The 19,285-nt window shown below is 62.7% G+C and overlaps 2 protein-coding genes across 6 annotated transcripts in view; one reads left to right on the forward strand and one right to left on the reverse strand.

The window, feature by feature from the left end:
- The window catches only part of Pitpnm2 (phosphatidylinositol transfer protein, membrane-associated 2), a 133,211-nt gene extending 115,498 nt beyond the window's left edge, over positions 1–17,713 (forward strand). Inside the window, exons 7-27 of one of the 5 annotated variants that reach the window (XM_005403054.2) lie at positions 410–715; positions 1,421–1,516; positions 3,441–3,545; positions 3,645–3,715; positions 5,871–6,118; positions 6,456–6,645; positions 6,758–6,877; positions 7,618–7,844; positions 8,315–8,493; positions 9,908–10,078; positions 10,484–10,633; positions 11,538–11,702; positions 12,097–12,258; positions 12,610–12,758; positions 13,048–13,164; positions 13,399–13,515; positions 13,595–13,743; positions 13,834–13,983; positions 14,385–14,568; positions 14,654–14,782; positions 14,866–17,713. In XM_005403054.2, the coding sequence (XP_005403111.1) occupies positions 410–715; positions 1,421–1,516; positions 3,441–3,545; positions 3,645–3,715; positions 5,871–6,118; positions 6,456–6,645; positions 6,758–6,877; positions 7,618–7,844; positions 8,315–8,493; positions 9,908–10,078; positions 10,484–10,633; positions 11,538–11,702; positions 12,097–12,258; positions 12,610–12,758; positions 13,048–13,164; positions 13,399–13,515; positions 13,595–13,743; positions 13,834–13,983; positions 14,385–14,568; positions 14,654–14,782; positions 14,866–15,189 (3,509 nt within the window). In that variant the 3' untranslated portion in view covers positions 15,190–17,713. The remainder of the gene's footprint in view (positions 1–409; positions 716–1,420; positions 1,517–3,440; positions 3,546–3,644; positions 3,716–5,870; positions 6,119–6,455; positions 6,646–6,757; positions 6,878–7,617; positions 7,845–8,314; positions 8,494–9,907; positions 10,079–10,483; positions 10,634–11,537; positions 11,703–12,096; positions 12,259–12,609; positions 12,759–13,047; positions 13,165–13,398; positions 13,516–13,594; positions 13,744–13,833; positions 13,984–14,384; positions 14,569–14,653; positions 14,783–14,865) is intronic. The other 4 variants (XM_005403055.2, XM_013503659.1, XM_013503660.1 and 1 more) reach the window with 4 other exon arrangements.
- A 355-nt stretch (positions 17,714–18,068) lies between these two features.
- The window catches only part of Arl6ip4 (ADP-ribosylation factor-like 6 interacting protein 4), a gene marked incomplete in the record, with an annotated part of 3,068 nt that continues 1,851 nt past the window's right edge, over positions 18,069–19,285 (reverse strand). Inside the window, 4 exon segments of the mRNA XM_013503665.1 lie at positions 18,069–18,263; positions 18,339–18,408; positions 18,735–18,852; positions 18,926–19,216. Of these exon segments, the coding sequence (XP_013359119.1) occupies positions 18,207–18,263; positions 18,339–18,408; positions 18,735–18,852; positions 18,926–19,216 (536 nt within the window).

Genomic DNA, 19,285 nt, shown 5'->3' on the forward strand with positions numbered 1-19,285 from the left:
GCTTGTTTGTTGGGTTTCATTTTATTGGTAGTGGGGATTGAACCCAAGGCTTTTGCGCCGACTTACATCTTGAGCCATTTTCTTACTTTTTTTTTTTTTTGAGATGGCATCTTGCTAAATTGGTAAGTTCAAGAAGACCAAGTCATTTTGAACTTGAATTTGACCTTGCATGGGTTTGAACTGGAAAAGAAGACCAGGCCCCAAGATTCTTGGGAAGTATTATCCACTTCCTGCCACGGAAGGAGGCCCTCCAGATTAACTGTGGCTTCTGAGCACACATTACCTAGGAGGTCCACCCCTGTGATTGGAGAATGAGTCTAGGAGTCAGTCCCCAGTTTTACCACAGGGAAACTGAGGCACAGCCACAGTGTGGCTGGAACCTGAGTCTGAACCGCCCTCTTGTCTGCAGGCCTGCGGCGGGTGATGGTGCGGGCCCACCGGCAGGCATGGTGCTGGCAGGATGAGTGGTACGGGCTGAGCATGGAGAACATCCGGGAGCTTGAGAGGGAGGCGCAGCTCATGCTGTCCCGCAAGATGGCCCAATTCAGTGAGGATGAGGCGGGCACAGAACTCACCAAGGACCCAGCCAACCAGGATCAGGCACCTGGGCCACCCCCTGAGCCCAGCAGCAGCAACGGGGAGCCCTTGGTGGGGCGGGGGCTGAAGAAGCAGTGGTCCACGTCCTCCAAGTCCTCTCGGTCGTCCAAGCGGGGAGGTGAGCTCCAGCGCCAGGTGCCCACCTTTCGGTCAGGGCCCCCTCCCGCCTTCCCCCGAGGCAGCCTGTATGTTGCCGGGCCCTGCGCCTCCGCAGATGCCACCTCCTTGTGGGTGATGCAGAACCGAGCATGTCAGGCACAGACCCCTCCTTTCTCCAGCTGTGCCAGGCTAGGCCCAGACCCCTGCCCAGCAGGCCCCCCAGACTCACCGACAGGGCCCTGGGGGAGAGAGACTGTGGCCCTCAGGGGCCCAAAGCAGCCAGCCAGGCATCAGGTCCTGAACCAGGGGTGCAGCGGGTCTCCAATGCGCAGCCGCAGAAGGTGCTGCCTGGGCACTTGTCTTCCCATCTCCCCCTCACCCTGTAGCGGGCTCTGCCAGCTGAGTTTAAGGGATTCACTTGTGCTCAGGCCCCGGCCCCTCTGAACCAACATCCCGGCTTGTGCCCAGTGCCCTCCCACCCCCGCCTTCTCCCTGGCAGGACTGCCCGGGGTCTTGTAGGCAGCACGAGGAGTGCTTTAGAAAGTCAGGATCTTCTGTGCACATGAGCTGGCACACATCCCGCACCCCATTTCTCTACTCAGTCTCCAGCCAACCTTCCCAGCTCCCAGGGCAGCCTGAGGGTGTCCATCTCACCTCCCCACCCCCAGCTCAGCAGCAGGCCCTTCCTGCAGGCGGGCAGTCAGTCTGGGGTTTTGCCTTCCAGCCAGCCCTTCCCGCCACAGCATCTCGGAGTGGAGGATGCAGAGCATTGCCAGGGACTCTGATGAGAGCTCGGACGACGAGTTCTTCGATGCCCACGGTAGGTGGGCAGCTCCCTGCAGCAACTGGGGCCTTCCTGGGGGAGCTGGGGAAAAGTGGCTGTACCAGGAACTCCACTGGCTGTACCTGGACCAGGGGACAGCATGGGGCATGGGGCAAGAGGCATAGAGAAGGAGAGGATGTCACACAGGCTGGCCACCTCCAGGCTGGGTCTGTGCTCAGCCACCCAGAAGGCAGAATGTGCTGCAGGCCAGGCAGGTAGGGGTGCTTGCTTAAACCCCCTAAAAAAGACAGTCGTTTTGCCATATGTGAATTTATTTCCTTGAGAAGCAGAATTCACAGTGTTCTGAATTTCTGGGCTTACTTTCTTTTGTACATGTGTCGTTTGCCTGAGTAATATAACAAATGCCAATTAGATTAATATGCGTCTCGTGTAGGCACTTCAGAAAATGCAGTAAACAGAAATAGTTGAGCTGCGCACTTCCCACTGCTCCTGAAGTAAGGCCGGTCAGTGCGCCGCAGCCAGTGCCTCGCCTGTGCTGGGGATGCCAGGACAACTGGAGCCCGGGCGTGGCGCGTCAGCAGGGCCCTCTGCAGGCTGCCAGAGGGTGGGGCTCGGTACCACGTGCACACAGCGGGGCTGCTGCAGTGGAGTTCCCTTGTGCTGCCACTGTGCCTGGAGGGACAGAGCAGCCACTGAAGTGTGGCTGGCCAGCCACAAGGGGAAGGCACTTGGGGAGTCAGCCTCCAGGCACAAGGGCGGTGCCTGGTTTTCCCCGGGGCCAGGTGACCCCAGGCAGCCAATGACCTCTGCAGCAGGGACCTCGTGGAGGGTGGGAAGGGGTCTTTGGTGTCCCAGCCCTCCTAGCTGACTCCTCGCCCTGACCAGAGGAAAGTGTACATCTAGTGCAGAGAACACCGTAGCAGAGAAGAGACCGCAGAGCAGCAGAGGCCCGAGCAGCAGTGTCCTGGGACAGCAGGCCCAGGAGCCCACCCTGCTGGAGAGGAGGGCAAGCCCGAGATTGAGCCAGGCAGCTGCCTTGCCCCGGTGCACAATCCAGAAAAGCAGGAGTAGGGGTCTGGGACGGCACTCCTCCCTGAGTTGCACTTGGCAGATATTTAAAGATATCAGCTGCTGGGTGCGGTGGTGCACGTCTGTAATCCTAGCACTCTTGAGGCTGAGGCAGGAGGGTCCCAAGTTTGAGGCCACCCTGTGCAACTTAGTGAGACCCTGCCTCAAAATAAAAAGATATAAAATTGGCTAGGGCTGTAGCATAGTGGAAAGGCCTTGGGTTCAATCCCGAGTACTGCCAAAAAGTACATATGTATTATATTTATTACTATATATATGTATCAGCTGACAAATAAAAGCGCACTGACATACTGACCCTCGAAACATGACCCTACATGAATTAAGCCAGTAATCAAAGAGGATGTTTTTTTTTTTGTTTTTTTTTTTTGTCTTCCTGAGACAGGGTCTCACTATGTAGTTCAGGCTGGCCTTGAACTGTTTTGTAGCCCAGGCTGGCCTCAAACTCACAGTGATCCTCCTGCCTCAGCCTCCTGAGTGCTGGGGTTATAGGTGTGCATCACCACGTCCGGCAGATTTCTGTTCATAAGAAATACCCAAGACAGGCAAAGGCCCAGAGAGTGGAAGCATGTTGATGACCCATGGGTAGGGGCGAGGAGGTAGGGGTGAGGCCTGACTGCTCGTGGCTGTGGGGTTTCCATGTCCAGATCATGGAAACGTGGGCCTGGATGGTGTTGTGAATGTCCCCATTGCTACTTAAGACAGTTCAAATGGTGCATTTCACGTGATGTAAATGTTGCCACAATGTACAAAGGTCGTGGTACGCAGCATGCGTCCATCCTGTGAGGAAGGAGAGAGCAGGGGTCTGCAGGTCTGAGGAGCAGGGGCTCCAGCATGGCCCCTGGTTCTTGCTGAGGTCCCCTGTCCTCCCCAGAGGACCTGTCCGACTCAGAGGACATGTTCCCCAAGGACATCACCAAGTGGAGCTCCAACGACCTCATGGACAAAACGGAGAGCCCAGAGCCCGAGGACGCACAGGGTAAGCGGCCCCTGGGGGCTGCACAGGCCAGAGTCCCTCCGTCCGTGTTCCCGACCTCCCGGCACCCCCGCCATTCATGGCGTGGCCTCTGTGTTGCAGACAGTCTGTGCCGGCCGAGCGGCCCCGAGTTCAGGGCGGCCTCCAGTGTGGAGCAGCTGAGCATCATCGAGGTGGGTGCTGGCGCTGGGTGGGGGCTGTGCTGGGACGGGCAGGGCTCAGAGGGACAGCCCTGCGCTCTGAATGCAGAACTGTGCCCCGCAGCCTCACCCCGACGCTTGGCTAGGGTGACACCCAGAGAAGCTGGGGCCTCCTGTCCTTGCCGTGCTGCCAGGGAGGCGTCCCTGGGGAGAGAGAGGCAGGCAGCCCCCAGGGAAGGCCTCGGTCAAGCTCCACCTGTGGGGAAGTAAAATGAGACACTTGTAAATTCCAGACCAGAAATAAACTGCCCACCTTGCACCCAGCTGTGCTGTGGCTGAAGATAAGAGGAAGGAAGGGGCGGAAGCAGGAGCCGCCCGGGCAGAAGTGCTGTGGCCGTGGCCCGCGCGGCAGCCCTGTGGGGTCAGGCAGAGCTCAGTGCGTCCAGTAAAGCTGTCTTTGTGGGGCCTGTGTCCGCTTCGGGGTTCTTTGCCCGAGCTCTCACGCCCTCCTCTGCCCGTGGGTGGTCGGAGCTGTTTGCCCCTGCGCAGGAGCCCGGCCCGCCGTGCTGCTCCACACTGTGGTCCTCGCGCAGCTCTGTCCCAGGCTTCCTGAGGTGGAGATGGCATCTCTGCCGGGACTCGCGCCCCTCTGGGAGTCAGGGGTGGAGGGGGCACCCGTGCCTCTCGTCCCTCCCAGGTTTTCTGCTTTGAGTCTGAGGTTGAGGGGGCTCTTCTAGAAGGGTGACGGATGGGGTGAGAGTCCAGTGCGCAGAGGCGGGAGAAGGCAGATGGAGCCGCTCCCACCGCCGCACACAGCTCTGACTGCCCCCGGGTTGGGGCAGAGGGGCCTCGGGCTTGGCTCTCCCTCAGGCTGTGCATCTGGAACCCAGCACTGATTCCGGGGTGCCTCTGTTGCAATAGCCCCCAAACCAGACCTTTCCCTTATGAAAGGGGACAGCTTTATGGAGACGCTGAAGGGGAGAAGGTCTTGGCTCTCCAGAGCCGCCCACGACCCATGTGGACTCTGTTCCCCCTGGGGTTCAGGCAGGAGGGCTCCTGTCTCAGGCCAAGTGTGAGCAGGATTGTGTTTAGGGCCTGCGGGGGTCCCTACACCGTCTCTAGTGCTGGGCCCAGCCACGTAGGCGCATGAAGGGTTCTCTCGGCCCCGTGGCCCAGCACTGCTGTCTCCAGGTGACAGGAATCACTGGCCTCCACCCATTTCTTCCATAGCCCTTTGCCATGCTGTGTTGGAGAAGCCACTGTCCAATGAGGCTGATGGGGCTGCCTGACCGTTACCCCTGCCCAGGCCCTGGGCAGGAGGGAGCCCTGTGGCCTCCCCTTAGCTCCTTCCCGTCCCCCACCTACACCCCTAGGCATGATGTGGCTCAGGCACTCAGCAGCGACCCCCACGCACCAAGAAGGTGGGCAGGGCAGAGGGAGCCCCCCGTGCACAGGGCCACAGCCGGGCTGGCAGGAGAATGCTGAGCTGATAGGAGCTCTGGCTTCCAGTCCAGCTTGGTGCTGGCATACCATGTGACAGCAGGTCAGTCCCTGGGCCTGTGCGCGCCCTGCTGCCTCATCTCTGACAGTTACAGCTCTGGGCCCTGTGCGTGGTGTGCCATCCAGGTGCTCACCTTGACCTTGGCCTTACGAGCAGTGGACGGGGTGCTGCCCTCCCTGCTGGCAGGTGCTGGGGCCCTGGCTCTGCCTAGATGTCTCTGCTTTGGGGGACCTTGGTCTCAGAGATTCTGGGAATGGCAGGGTTCTGGGGGACAGCAGAGGAGGCTCCAGGTAGGCGGCAGGAGAGCTCACATATTGCTCTGACCCCAGCCACTCCCAAGTGACTCTGTGACTCTGAGCCTGCAGTGGCCCTGCTGCTTGGCCCAAGACAGACCCATTCTTGAGAAGCAGGCCCCAGAGACTGGGCCAGGCTGAGCCTGAGTCCACATGGAAGCTGCTGCCGGGCCCCTGAAAGAAGTGGAGTCCATGCTTTTGCAGGCTGAGACCCTCCCTCAAGTCCTCCGTTCCCTGGTCAGACCTCCCTGCTCCTCCAGGCTCTGAGAGAGAGGCAGAGGCACAGAGCCCGGGGTCCCCTGACTGGGTAACTCGCAGGGAGCAACTGGACCGAGACAGCCTCCCCGGGCAGCAGAGGCCTGGCAAAGAGCTGACACCCACTCCCCCGACGCAGGACGAGGCCAGCCAGCCGCTGGCTGCACCGCCCTCCACGATCCACGTGCTGCTGCTGGTGCTGCATGGAGGCACCATCCTGGACACAGGTGCCGGGGACCCCAGCTCCAAGCAGGGCGACGCCAATACCATCGCCAACGTATTCGACACCGTCATGCGCGTGCACTACCCCAGTGCCCTGGGCCACCTCGCCATCCGCCTGGTGCCCTGCCCGCCTGTTTGTGCCGACGCCTTTGCCCTCGTCTCCAAGTGAGTGGCGTTTGCCTGTGGGGAGGGGAGCGGCAGCACACTGGCCCCCTCCCTCCCTGCACACAGGCTTCTGTCCAGGTGTCCTGATGTGCCACCCAGCCCCTCTGCAGACAGGCTGAGCTTAGGCTCGGGAGGGCAAGCCACAGTTGGAGGGCATTTCCAGCTCAGTGGCAGTGGCCACTTTCTGCTCAGTGACCCCGGTCCCCTGCACCTGCCTAGGGCTTGGCCTGAGAGCGTTGCCATGAGCCCCTGGGGCAGGCGGCTCTGCCCTGCTGCCCAGGGCAAGGGAGGACTGAGCCAAGGCTCCTGCCCTCTCTGACCCAGCCCTTGCCCCCAGCCTCAGCCCCTACAGCCACGACGAGGGCTGTCTGTCCAGCAGTCAGGACCACATCCCCCTGGCTGCCCTGCCACTGCTGGCCACCTCCTCGCCCCAGTACCAGGAGGCAGTTGCCACAGTGATCCAGCGGGCCAACCTGGCTTATGGGGACTTCATCAAGTCCCAGGAAGGCATGCCCTTCAACGGACAGGTGAGGGGTAAGGCGGGGGAGGGCGCGCGAAGGCTCAGGGGCCGCTGTCCCCAGGCTGCAGCCCCTGAGTGGGCAGCCAGACACTCAGGCCCCTGGGCCCGCCTGCCTGCAGGTCTGCCTGATTGGGGACTGCGTCGGGGGCATCCTGGCATTCGATGCCTTATGCTACAGCAGCCAGCCGGTGTCTGAGAGCCAGAGCAGCAGCCGCCGGGGCAGCGTGGTCAGCGTGCAGGTACTGGGCAGGGACCTGACCCTCACTTGTCCCCAAGCCACCACAGAGGCCTGCGGTAGCCCTTGAGTCATGCAGCTGCCCTGCCTATTGGAGGGCACCTCAAGGGGCCCATGTTTGCCCCACAAGGACAGTGCTCAGCGAAGGCTCTGAGGCCGGCCAACTCAGGCTCCACGCTGCCAAGCTTGGTTTATTCTGTTACCTCAGCAAACATCTTCTGAACCCTGAGGCCTCCACGGCCCAGGAGCACAGCACCTCCAGGGCAGGACACGGCAGGGGTGGCAGGTGGGCTGAGGGGGCCCGGAAGCAGCCGGGAGAGTGTTCCTCAGAGTCCCTAACCCTAGGAGGAGGGCTGGGGGGCAGGGGTTGCCAGTGCTGGTACCTGAAGGTGGCAGGGCGGTGGCATGGGGCTGAGAGCCGCTGCAGCATGGCAGCGCCCAGGAGAGCATGTGGCTTCACGGGCCACGAAGTGGCTCTGGTCCTGGAGGTATGACCACTGGGCCCCGTCCACATCCCGGCAGGGAGGGAGGCCTGAGGTCTCTGCTGCAAAGTGGCCAGCAGGGAGGACATGGCCAAAGTCCAGAAGGCAGTAGGGTCAATAGCTTCCCCTTCAGCTTGGGCACGAAGCCCGTGGCAGGGCGGCAGCTTGGGGTTTGGAGTCAGGATGCAGACACAGCTCCCAGGATGCTGAAGCGGGGCTGGGGCCGGGCCACCCAGCACTGAACCTCCTTGGGCCATTCCAGGACGCCGAGCTGCTGTCCCCGGGCATCCTGGTAAACACGGCAGCTGGCTCCAGCTGTGGCAGCGGCAGCTGCAGCCTGGAGAGCAGTCGGCACCTGAGTCGCAGCAACATCGACATCCCCCGAAGCAACGGCACCGAGGACCCCAAGAGACAGCTGCCGCGCAAGAGGAGCGACTCGTCCACCTATGAGCTGGACACCATCCAGCAGCACCAGGCCTTCCTGTCCAGGTGGGGCTCGGGACAGGCCATGTGAGGGAGGCACCATGGGGGGGGTGGGACCACAGCTCAGACTGGGGACCAGATGGCTCCTCTGCCACCCACATGCCAGTCTTCAGCATGAGGTCTAGGGGTCTCTGCTGGGTGTTTTCTTTGGGGCTCCCCAGATTGTGACAAGCTGTGGTTTGTACCAAGTGTCACCTTGAGCCACAGAGAACAGGTTGTCCTGAGGATGGGCATGGAGTATGACCAGTTCAGGGGCAGAAGTGACCAGGGCAGCATGACACCAGTCAGGGCTGTCCCCAAGGTGTCAGGCTCCATGAGAGCACCTGTGGCCTGCTGTCACTAAAAACACTCTAGCCGGTGCTGGGAAGCTGCACCCTCAGAACAGCACAGAGTCAAATCTTCAAGGAGCCATCAGCCCTCTCCTGTCCCCCACAAGGCTAAGGAGGGCCCGGGTGGCCTTGCACATCCCTCCACAGCCTCCACGCCAGCGTGCTGAGGAATGAGCCCAGCTCCCGCCGCTCGAGCAGCTCCCCCGTGCTGGACGGCGCCGCGGCCCTGGGCAGGTTTGACTTTGAGATCGCCGACCTCTTCCTCTTCGGGTGCCCGCTGGGGCTGGTCCTGGCCTTGAGGAAAACAGTCATTCCCACCCTGGACGGTGAGAGCCCTTCAGGGTCCCTGGAGCCCCCTGCCACGAGGCCCAGGTCACATCCTGGCCCTCCAGCGCCCCTGCCCTCCCATTCCTGTGCCGGCGCTCCAGCACTGGCCCTGTCCCGTCACCTGCTGCTTCATTCCCTGCACCAGGGCCACAGAAGCACGGGGGCTGGGGCAGCAGAGGTGTCAGATGGGGACAGTACCCAGCTCCCAGGTGTGAAAGCCTCTCCCACAGGGGGAGTGTGGAACGGGTACCTGTGCGGATGCAGCATCTCAGCCACAGCACCCCTGCCCCGGATTAGCCAGTGCAGCTCAGAAAGCCATGACCCTCACAGCCGCCTTCACATCTCAGATTACGGAGGGGAAGCTGAGGCTCACAGAGGCTTATCTATGCCAGGAGCAGTGAGCAGCAGTGCTTGGTTAAAACTGCCAACCCTGGGGCTGGGGATTTAGCTCAGCGGCACAGCGCCTGCCTGGCAAGCACCAGGTTGTAAGTTCAATTCTTGGTACCAGAAAAACAAAAACAAAAACAAAACAAAACAAAACAAAAAAATAGTGCCAGCCCTGACCTCAGCGCCCCACGCCCCTTCCCTTCCACAAGCTGTGACTGCGGCCCACAGCCTCAGAGGGACCCCGTGACAGGGTGCCCTCCCACAGGGACGGCCAGCCACTGGGAAGGCAGAGCCAGCAGCCTTGCTCAGAACTAGATTCTTGCACATGTGCACAGAGGCCTAGGGACAGTCGCACAAGGGAACACCCTGCCCCTGTGCAAAAGGCACATGCTGGGATGAAAACTCCATTTTTTGTGTTCGGGGTGGAGGAACAAAGCCCTGAAAGTATGGCACATGCCATAATTCCAGCTTCTCAGGAGGCTGAGGCAGGAGGGCTGCAAGTTGGGGACCAGCCTGGGCTACCTGGATCCTGTCTCAAAATAGAAAATAAACAGAGCTGGGTATATTGCTCAGTGGTGGCTTGCTTGACTAGAATGCACAAGGTCCTGTGTTCCATTCCTAGCACAGCAAGAGAAAAGCAAATTTCTTTATAATAAAAATAAAGGGCAAGCTGGGCGTGGTGGCGCACGCCTGTAATCCCAGCACTCAGGAGGCTGAGGCAGGCGGATCATCATGAGTTCAAGACCCGCCTGGACTACAAAGTAAGCTCAAGGCCAGCCTGAACTGCATAGCGAGAACCTGTCTCAAAAAGACAAAAAATAAAGAAAGAAATAAAAAAATAAAGGGCAGGGCCGGGATATAGCTCAGCGCCATAGTGCCTGCCTGGCAAGCACAAAGCCAGGAGTTCAATTCCCAGTACCAAAAAAATAAAAAGTAAAAGGCAGCAACCCAAACCAATTCCAAATTGACAGACACACAGCAGAGACAAGAAGTGACCTCCCTCTGCAACTCGCCCCCTCCCCGCAGTTTTCCAGCTGCGGCCAGCCTGCCAGCAAGTCTACAACCTCTTCCACCCGGCGGACCCGTCTGCCTCACGCCTGGAGCCGCTGCTGGAGCGGCGCTTCCACGCCCTGCCGCCCTTCAGCATCCCCCGCTACCAGCGCTACCCGCTGGGGGACGGCTCCTCCACACTGCTGGGTGAGCGGCTCTGCTGTGGCCTAGGCGGGGGACAGCTCTGGAGGGGCAGGCCTGTCCTGCGCAGCCCATGACCTCCACCTGCAAAGGCCACACCCCAGGGGCCCCAGCGACAGACAGGGACAGATGTCTCTCCCTGCCAACATGCCCCTGGCTGAGGGCCCAAGAGAGGCCCTCACGATGTCAGGGGCATTGAGGGGGCTCCCCATGGCAGGTGGCTGGCCCACAGATGGGGTAGAGGTGGGAACGGGGATGGTGACATTTCCGGAGCTGCCCGTCCTCCAGCCCCCCGTGTCCCAACATCGTGTTGAGTCCTGGTCCTCGAGAAGCCCAAGTCTGTGTGGAGTGTTGTCCGACAGCCACGCGAGTGTCTGCTCTTGTCCTCTCTGTTCTTCCTGTCCCCTCCAGTGGAGACCATGCAGAGAAACCCTGAGCTGGTCCTGGAGGGTGGCCCCCCCGCCTCGCACCCTCCCGGGGACGGCTTCCTGGAGACCAGCATCCCCGTTCCCGCGCTCGCCGGGCAGGACGGGCCCCGCCAGAGCCCGGGCTGTGCTGAGTGTGTGTACCCACCCCCTCGTGGTGACGTCTGCTTGGCTGTGGCCCCTGGTCCCCGTGTCTGCTCCCCTTGCACCCTCTCAGGCCCCTGGGAGTTGGGACTTTGGAGGCAAGGACAGAGCACGGCCAGGAAGGCCCAGGAAGGGGCAGTTGTGCCTCCTGTGCACACTGAGGCCGGAGGCTGGGCACCCAGTGCAGCCCGGAGACAGCAGAGGTTGTCCCAGGTCACACGGCATGTTAGCGAGGGTCCAAAGTGCTGCCCTTCCTTCGAGGCTCGCAGGAACAGAGAGGAGATAGGGTGACACCTCACCAGCTGCACCCCACTCCCCCAGGAGGACCAGGACTTGGGGGTCTCGGGTCCCACTCCTTCCCTCCCTGAGGATGCCCAGGCCCCCTTACACCCCAGCCCCACGCTGCTTGCCCTTCCGCCTGGGCTGTCCTCCCTTCCCGTCCTACCCTCAGCACATCTTTGTCCCCAGACTCACTGTGTGGCTTATCATAGCCACGGGTGACCGACGCCGGGAGCTCCTCAGTCCTCAGCATGTGGAGGGCGTCCTGGGAGCCACCTGAGGCCCCACTCTCGTTGCCCTCATACCCCGTGGGGGTCAGGTGGCTGGGGAAGCCCACAGGCCCCCATGCTGCTGGGGCTTCCAGAGAATGGCTAGGAGCCCTGCATGGGGCAGGAAGGTGCCTCGCCTCCCACTGTGTCTGTCTGTCTGTCCTCTCCTGCCGCAGCTCCAGGCCCTTCAGTCTCTCGGCCCTGAGCCACAGGCCTTGGCACAGTCAAGCCCCTGCCCACCCCAGCCTTGGCACATGCTGGATCTGGCATGCTGGCCTGCCCCCCTACTGAGGGAGAGGGGACAGGCCGGGCCTCCCTTAACCAGCCCGTGTCCCTGTGCACCTGCAGCGGACGCGCTCCAGACCCACGGTTCGGTCTTCCAAGAGCACACGGCCCCCTCCTCACCCGGCACGGCCCCTGCCAGCCGAGGCTTCCGCAGAGCCAGCGAGATCAGCATCGCCAGCCAAGTGTCAGGCATGGCCGAGAACTACACCGCGTCCAGCATTGCCCAGAGTGAGTGCAGCCTCCGCGCTCCTCCCGCACTGTCACCGTGGTCTGCCCCAGGGGACAGGCGGCCTTGTCCAGAGGCTTCCTGAGTGGCCACCACGGGGGTGGCTGTGCTGGTGGCACCATCTGGTAAAAGTAGGTGCTGCTGAGCGCCCTGCAGCACCAGGACAGCCTCAGAGGGCACCAGGGGCTGTATATGGCTCAGGGTCACTGTCTTGCCGGAGCCTCTGGAAAGAAGCAGTGTCAGAGAGGCCCGGTCACCCTCGCGGGTCCCCTGGCAGCCAGAAGCAGAGCCTGCAGGCTGGGCCTCATGGGTGCGCAGCCCTCCCTGGCCTGAGGGAGGCAGGGCAGTGTGCCTGCCTGGGCGGAGCTGAGCCACACCCCTGTTATCGCTCCTCAGAGGCCCCCTCGATGCTCAGCCACACCCCCAGTGTCAGGCGCCTGTCCCTGCTTGCCCTGCCCCCCCCAGCCCCCAGCAGCCCTGGCCCCCGCCCCCGGGCCAGGCAGGCGAGCCCCAGCTTGGAAAGGGTGCCCTGCCTCCCTGGCCTGGACATCAGAGAAGGTACCTGCCGTGGCGCATGCCCTCTCTAACTCGGGGTCACTTGCATTGCCAAGCATGTCTCACTGTCACGGCCCTGCACACAACGCTAAGGCCTAAGGGAGCTAGAGGCGGGGCAGGGAGGGTGCAGCCTGCGCAGGCAGACTGGGGCCCTCCTCACGCAGGCCATAGGCAGAACGTGGGAGCCAGGGCCCGTAAGACAGGCCCGTGTGCTCCCCGAGTACAGTCCTGGCAGCTGCTGGCGGTCAGTGCCCCAGGAGGAAAACAGCTAATGTGGCTGGTCAGGCCTGAGGGCCCGGGTGGCCCTCGGGGGTCCCTGCCCAGCCCAGCACGGTTACAGCCTGCTCCCTGCAGTCGCCGCCAAGTGGTGGGGCCAGAAGCGGATGGACTATGCGCTGTACTGCCCCGACGCCCTCACGGCCTTTCCCACCGTGGCGCTGCCCCACCTCTTCCACGCCAGCTACTGGGAGTCAACGGACGTGGTCTCCTTCCTTCTGAGACAGGTACCTGCCCTCCAGAGGGCCCTGAGGGACACTGGGGCAATGGGACCAAGGGGCAAGCAGGGCACAGGCACCTTGAGGGGGAACATGTGGGATGCTGAAGGCCATGGGGACAGGACGGATGCACTGGCAGTCACTGGACAGATGGGAACCTGGACCGCAGTGGGTTAAATGGTGTCCCCAGGCCTCACAGGTGCCCACTGCTGGCCCCTCAGGCCAGTGGGCTTGCCCAGAGCAGGCAGAGAGCAGGCAGCGGGCTGGCAGCTGCCCCATGGCCCGCCTCTGTCCCCAGGTCATGAGGCATGACAGCGCCAGCATCCTGGACCTGGACGGCAAGGAGGTGTCGGTGTTCACCCCCTCGCAGCCCAGGGAAAAGTGGCAGCGCAAGAGGACGCACGTGAAGCTGCGGGTGAGGGGTCCTGTAGGCTGGTGCCGGGCGTCCTCCTTAGTCCCCGCAGAAAGTCCCGCATTGCAGAGGAGGAAACAGAGTCTGGAGAAGCTATGATTTGACTCAGAGCCCTGTGAGATGTCCTTCCCCAAGGCCAGGCAGCCGGTGGCCGGGCTGGGCAGGAACACGGCTGCCCAGTTCTGAGTCCATGCGCACCCCAGCCCGCTCTGACCGGACCCCTCTCCCTGTCCCCAGAACGTGACGGCCAACCACCGGATCAATGACGCAGTTGCCAACGAGGACGGCCCGCAGGTTGTGACCGGCCGGTTCATGTACGGACCCTTAGACATGGTCACCCTGACTGGAGAGAAGGTGAGGACTCAGGGCATCAGGCACAAGGAGCGAGGGCCCCGGGCGTAGCCAGTGTGTGACCAGCTCGCCCGGGCCCCAGGTGGACGTGCACATCATGGTGCAGCCGCCCTCAGGAGAGTGGCTCTACCTGGACACACTGGTGACCAACAGCAGTGGGCGCGTCTCCTACACCATCCCTGAGTCACACCGCCTGGGGGTGGGCGTCTACCCCATCAAGATGGTGGTCAGGTACGCACCTCCTCGGGGTGGGCGAGGCCAGTCCCCAGGGGCAGGAGGAGGGGCTCTGGTTGGCACTGACGAGCTGTCCCTGCCGGCCAGGGGAGACCACACGTTTGCCGACAGCTACATCACTGTGCTGCCCAAGGGCACGGAGTTCGTGGTCTTCAGCATTGACGGCTCTTTTGCCGCCAGCGTGTCCATCATGGGCAGCGACCCCAAGGTGCGGGCCGGGGCAGTGGACGTGGTGCGGTGAGTGACTGCGGGGCACAGTGCAACCAATCGCCGCAAGATGGGCGGGCTGCATGGCAGGAGGCACCGGCAGGCTGGCTGGGGGGACCTAGCACTGCCAGGAGGGGGACACTGGGCCCCTGCGCCTGAAGGACATAGGTCTGAGCCTGGCACCACCACTGGTCACCACATGACGCTGGCAGTCTCCCAGCTCCAGGAGCTGCTAACGGCAGCCCTCTGCAGGGGCACCTGGGAGGATGACCCTGCAGATGCAGGCGGGCAAGTGCCCTGTGAGCATCTGCCATCGCTGTCATCCTTGTCCCCCTTGTCATTTGAGCCTGATTAAAGGTGGGCTTTTCTGAGGCTGGGCGGGAGAAGGGGGTTAGGGAGGGGCAGCTGTGCGACACCTCCCTCGCCCTCAGGCACTGGCAGGACCTGGGCTACCTCATCATCTACGTGACGGGCCGGCCTGACATGCAGAAGCAGCGGGTGGTGGCGTGGCTGGCCCAGCACAACTTCCCTCATGGAGTGGTGTCTTTCTGCGATGGTCTGGTGCACGACCCGCTGCGGCACAAGGCCAACTTCCTGAAGCTGCTCATCTCCGAGGTGGGGCGGAGTTGCGTGGCCTGGGCCGAGCGGGAGGGGAGGGGCGGGGCGGGGAAGAGGCCAACCTCGCCCATCTCACCCCCAGCTGCACCTGCGCGTTCACGCAGCCTACGGCTCCACGAAGGATGTGGCAGTGTACAGCGCCATCAGCCTGTCCCCCATGCAGATCTACATAGTGGGCCGGCCTACCAAGAAGCTGCAGCAGCAGTGCCAGGTGAGAGGGCGCAGCCCGGGGCAGCAGCAGGCCGCTCTGGGCGCTCCCGGCCCCTGACCTCCAGTCCCTCGCTGCCTCTGCAGTTCATCACAGACGGCTACGCGGCCCACCTAGCCCAGCTCAAGTACAACCACCGGGCGCGGCCAGCCCGCAACACAGCCACCCGCATGGCACTGCGCAAGGGCAGCTTCGGCCTCCCCAGCCAGGGTGACTTCCTGCGCTCACGGAACCACCTGCTCCGCACCATCTCAGCCCAGCCCAGCGGGCCCGGCCACCGGCACGAGCGGACACAGAGCCAGGTGGAGGGTGAGCAGCGGGGTCAGCGCAGCATGAGCGTGGCAGCCAGCTGCTGGGGCCGTGCCATAAGCGGCCGGCTTGAGCCGGGAGCAGCCGCGGGCCCCAAGTAGGGCCTATGAGTGGGCGCTGTGGTCTCCATGGTGCTAGGCCAGGGCACCACCCCATCAGAAGGCCCGGCCTGAGCACACGTAGGCGGCTGGGGGTGAGCTTTGATAGCCTGGGAAACTGTCCCAGGGCCCCTCCGAAGACACGGGCATGCCAGCCACTGCTTCTAGCCCTGCCCCACCCCTAGGGCCTGAGGGCTCCGGCTTGACGTGGAACCTGGCAGGACAGCAGCGTGGAGTGGCAGAGACCAGGGCGCCCCACCTGGCCCGGCTGGGAGGCCCTGGACAGTGCGCCCTGCATTGCTCCCCAGCCGCCTGGTGCCAGGTGTGGGCCTCGGCCCGGCCTGCCCCTCCCGCCCCAGCCCACACCCCCTCATCTGGTAGCAGCTCCAACAGGGGTCCGGCCTGCTTCTTGTTGACTCAAGTTTCTCAACTGTTCAACCTCACTGGTTTTGCACTGATTTTTGAGAGTGGAGACCCATTTCCATCTCCTGTGGCTACGGACTCAGTGACATGCATGAAATTCAATATTGCTGACCCAGGACCTCTTACCACACAGAAGGTTCCAGTGTGGCAAACCCTCATCCAAGCAGGAGAGAAAGGCCATATTTTAATTTCTGCTGCCCCGCCTGGCCTGCCAGCACACGGCAGGCCCAGGCCCCTGCCCACCCATCCATCTGCCCCACCTGGAGCCCAATCCAGCCGCAGGCCTGGTGTCATCTTTGGCCCCGGGGGAGCACAGCCCAGGCGTGAGGAGCACCCGCTCCCAAGCACCCTGGGGCTTGGGGCCCGGACAGGCCTGGACGCCTCTTCTGCTCCTCACCTGCCATCGGCCAAGGCCCGTGCCATGGCCACCTGCCCGCCTGCCCGCGTTTCTACGCCTTTCTACTTCTCAATCTGATTTCTACAAGGTTTTTTTAACAGAGCAATCCTCGGCTGCTTCCTTTTCGTAACTCTTTCAGTACCAAGCGCAGCCCCTCCACATTTTAAACACCCAGCACTGTGACGGAGTCCAGCCTGGTTCTGGGTCCCATGGGCCCTGCCCCAGCCCACTTGGCGGGGTGTGGTCTCCCTGCCTCACCTGACCCCTGCCAGTTCCACTGAATTTCTACTGCGGGATGGGGTGCACTTACATTTTTTTAATGCCAATTCCGTTCAATGCGAATCTAAGAAGCCACAGCTCGCTTCATTAGCTTAAGGGCAGGCGGCCTCGACTCCCGTCCTCACCTGGACAAGGACGTACTGTCCCGCACGCCAGGTCTGAGCGCTGGCCTGGCCCTGGCCAGCTGTCTGGCGACTGGGCTCCGTCCCTGAGAAGCTGCCAATCGGGATGTGGCCGAGGGGCTGCGTGGGCTGGCAGGGCAACGCACAGGCCGATGTTAACTCTTCCCATGTGTAGATGTGTACAGTGAAAGGCTCATGTAAACGTTCTGCAGAAGTGGGCCTATACAGAGGGAAAGCTATTTATTTTGTGCACAGAAAAATGTCTGGAGGGCGGAACCTTCAGGGTTTATTCATATTTAAGATGTAGCTTTTTGTTGTTGTTTCAGGCATTATGTATAAAGCAATGATTATTTTATGGACCAAGTTCCCTGGTAACTGTTGCAGTGAAAGTGCAATATCTGCCCCCCTGCCCCCCAGCAGGAAGTGGCTGGTCCGACAATCACAGCCCTGGCCAGGGGCCCCTGTAGCCAGTGCCACCTCCTCTACTGGCCCCACTTTGCCCCGTCTTGCCTCCACCTTGGTGACCAGCCATCTGGAGAAGCATCTGGAAACCTCGGCAGGCCCGCAATAAAGGCTGGAGGCCTGGCCTTGGGAGGCCAGTGGGCGGCGGGCCAGCCTCTCCCTGGGGGCAGCCCCCGTGGCTCCTCCTCCCCCACCTGCCCAGCTGCCAGCCATGCCAAGGACAACAGCAATAGTCCCCTGGGCCTCTCCCAGGGCCCTCAGCCATAGATGGTGAGACGGCAGCCTCCCCTCCAAGTCTCTTCTCTGTCCGGGTCTGCTTTCTGCCTCCCGTAAGATTCTTTTTGGCACATTCTCCTCCTGAGGAAGCGCGAGTTTCCAGAAACTAAGAAGGAGGGTGAAGTCCTTTAAAAATACCAAAAATGTTTACAGCGTTGGGTGCTGAGCTGCAGGGCTCAGGCCTGACCAGTCGTAACCAAAGGGTGAGGCAGGCCTTGCCGACTGCCACCCCCACCCGGGCCTGTTAGGATAGAAGCCTTAGTCCCTCCCGCCCGCACCCCTGCCCCCGACTGAGTCTCAGCCTGCCCGGCCCTGAGCACCTGCCTTCTCTGATTTCTAAAGTGGGATTCAACAGAGACCCCGCCCCACCGGCTCTGTCCGAGCTGCCCCATCGCAATCTTCACATCTCGGCCTCTCCCATCTGTCCTCGTGCTGTCTGTCTCTGGGCCACATGTGAGCAGTGTCCTGACTGTCCCTCCCCACATGCTGTCCCTGCGTCATCGGCCTGAGTGTGCTCTGTATTCAGCGTCGCTGTCTGTTACACCGATTAAAGAAGCAGGAAGGCTTCCTTCTGGTCTCTTTATTGCGGGGCACCTATGGGCGGGGCGTCGCTCCCAGTCACCGAGGCGCTGCGCCATGAGGCTGGGACGGAGGTGGCTCTGCCGGCCTCTCCACTTTACAGGGGACACAGCCAGTAAGCAGAAGCCCCAGTGCCTGGCCCAGGTTCCTGTCTGCATGACCTGTGCCACCTTCAGGGCTGAGGCTGGGTCTGGGCTGGCAGGTGGCAGGTGGCAGGGGTAGGGTTGGCCTTGCTCACTGTCCCAGCAGACACTGGCTTCCCCCTGAGCCTCGAGCCTGCCTCTCCCCAAAGGTGAGGGCGCCCCTCGACCCTTGGCACAAACACAGCAACAAAGCGGAGGGAGTCGGTCTGTAGCCAAACAGTGTTTAATACCGGGCTGGGCACTCTTCCAGATGTGGGCACCGAGGAGGCCAGGGACCCGGCTGCGGCCATCGGCTCACGGCGTCTGCCCAAGGCCATCTGCAGACCGCAGCCGGGGGCCTCAGGGAAGCAGCCCGGCTCGCACCTGGAAGGCCAGGCCGTCTCCGCGGGTGGCTTGCTGACAAAAGAAACACGGAGGCCAGGGATCAAGAACAGAGCCAAGGGCGTCCGCGGGCAAAGGGGCAACACGAACCTTATTGATCTCTCTGTGGCGTTCTTTCGTTACGATTTCCTCCAGGACCTCTCCGTCTCCCTTAATGAGCCTGTGGACAGAGGGTCCCTTCAGCGGGGAGCCGCCCATGCCAGGGCCCCCACACAGGCCCTCGGAGAGGAGGGAGCCTGGGCGCTCTCTGCACACCCCAGCCTCGGGACAGGGACTCGGCCAGGCGAACGGCAGCACGCGAGCCCCCACGAGGCCTTTGCAGCCCCGACGGCTGCACACGCCAGGCACAGGGGGTGAGCAGCGCGCGGTCACAACCGCTGCCCCATGCTTGGCCTCTTTGGAGCAGCTGCGCCCTCCACTCCCCCCGGTGCTGGTCCGGGAGCAGCAGAGGCACTGGGTGGGCCGGGCGTGCCGAGCGCGCCCCACCTGGTGCGCCCAGTCTCGGGGTCCACCACCCTGCGGATGACGCTCTGCCGGGCGTCCCACTCCTCCTTGGTCATGGGCTTCATGGCCTGGACGCGGGACTTCTGCTCGTCCGTCAGCGCTGCAAGGGAAGGTGCAGGCGGTGCGGCGGCCGGGCCGAGGCGCTCCTCCCGCACACCCCGGCCGGCCGGTACCTGCGCCCGCGGCCTGCTCCGCCGCCCTGCGCCACTGCTCCAGCGAGGGCCCGGGCGGCGCCTCCGCCTCCTCCCCGCCCTTCTTCTTCACCTTCTTCTTCCTCCTCTTCTTCCTCCTCCTCCTCCTGTCCTTGTGCTTCCCCCGCTTCTTGCGGCCATCTCCGGAGGAGGGCGAGGGCGAGGACGAGGACGAGGAGGAGCTGGAGGAGCTGGAAGAAGAGGAGCGGGAGCTGGACCGCGGTCTCCTCCGGGCCTTGCGCTTGCTCCTCTCGGCGCAGCGGGAAGGCGAGGCTGGAAGGCCGAGGGCAGCAGGTGGACGTCCGCCCCTCCGGCCCCGTCCCGCCGGGCCGCGCCCTCCGC

The sequence above is a fragment of the Chinchilla lanigera genome, unplaced genomic scaffold (genome assembly GCF_000276665.1).
Source record: "Chinchilla lanigera isolate Chin_1 unplaced genomic scaffold, ChiLan1.0 scaffold00081, whole genome shotgun sequence".
Classification (NCBI taxonomy): Eukaryota; Metazoa; Chordata; class Mammalia; order Rodentia; family Chinchillidae; genus Chinchilla; species Chinchilla lanigera.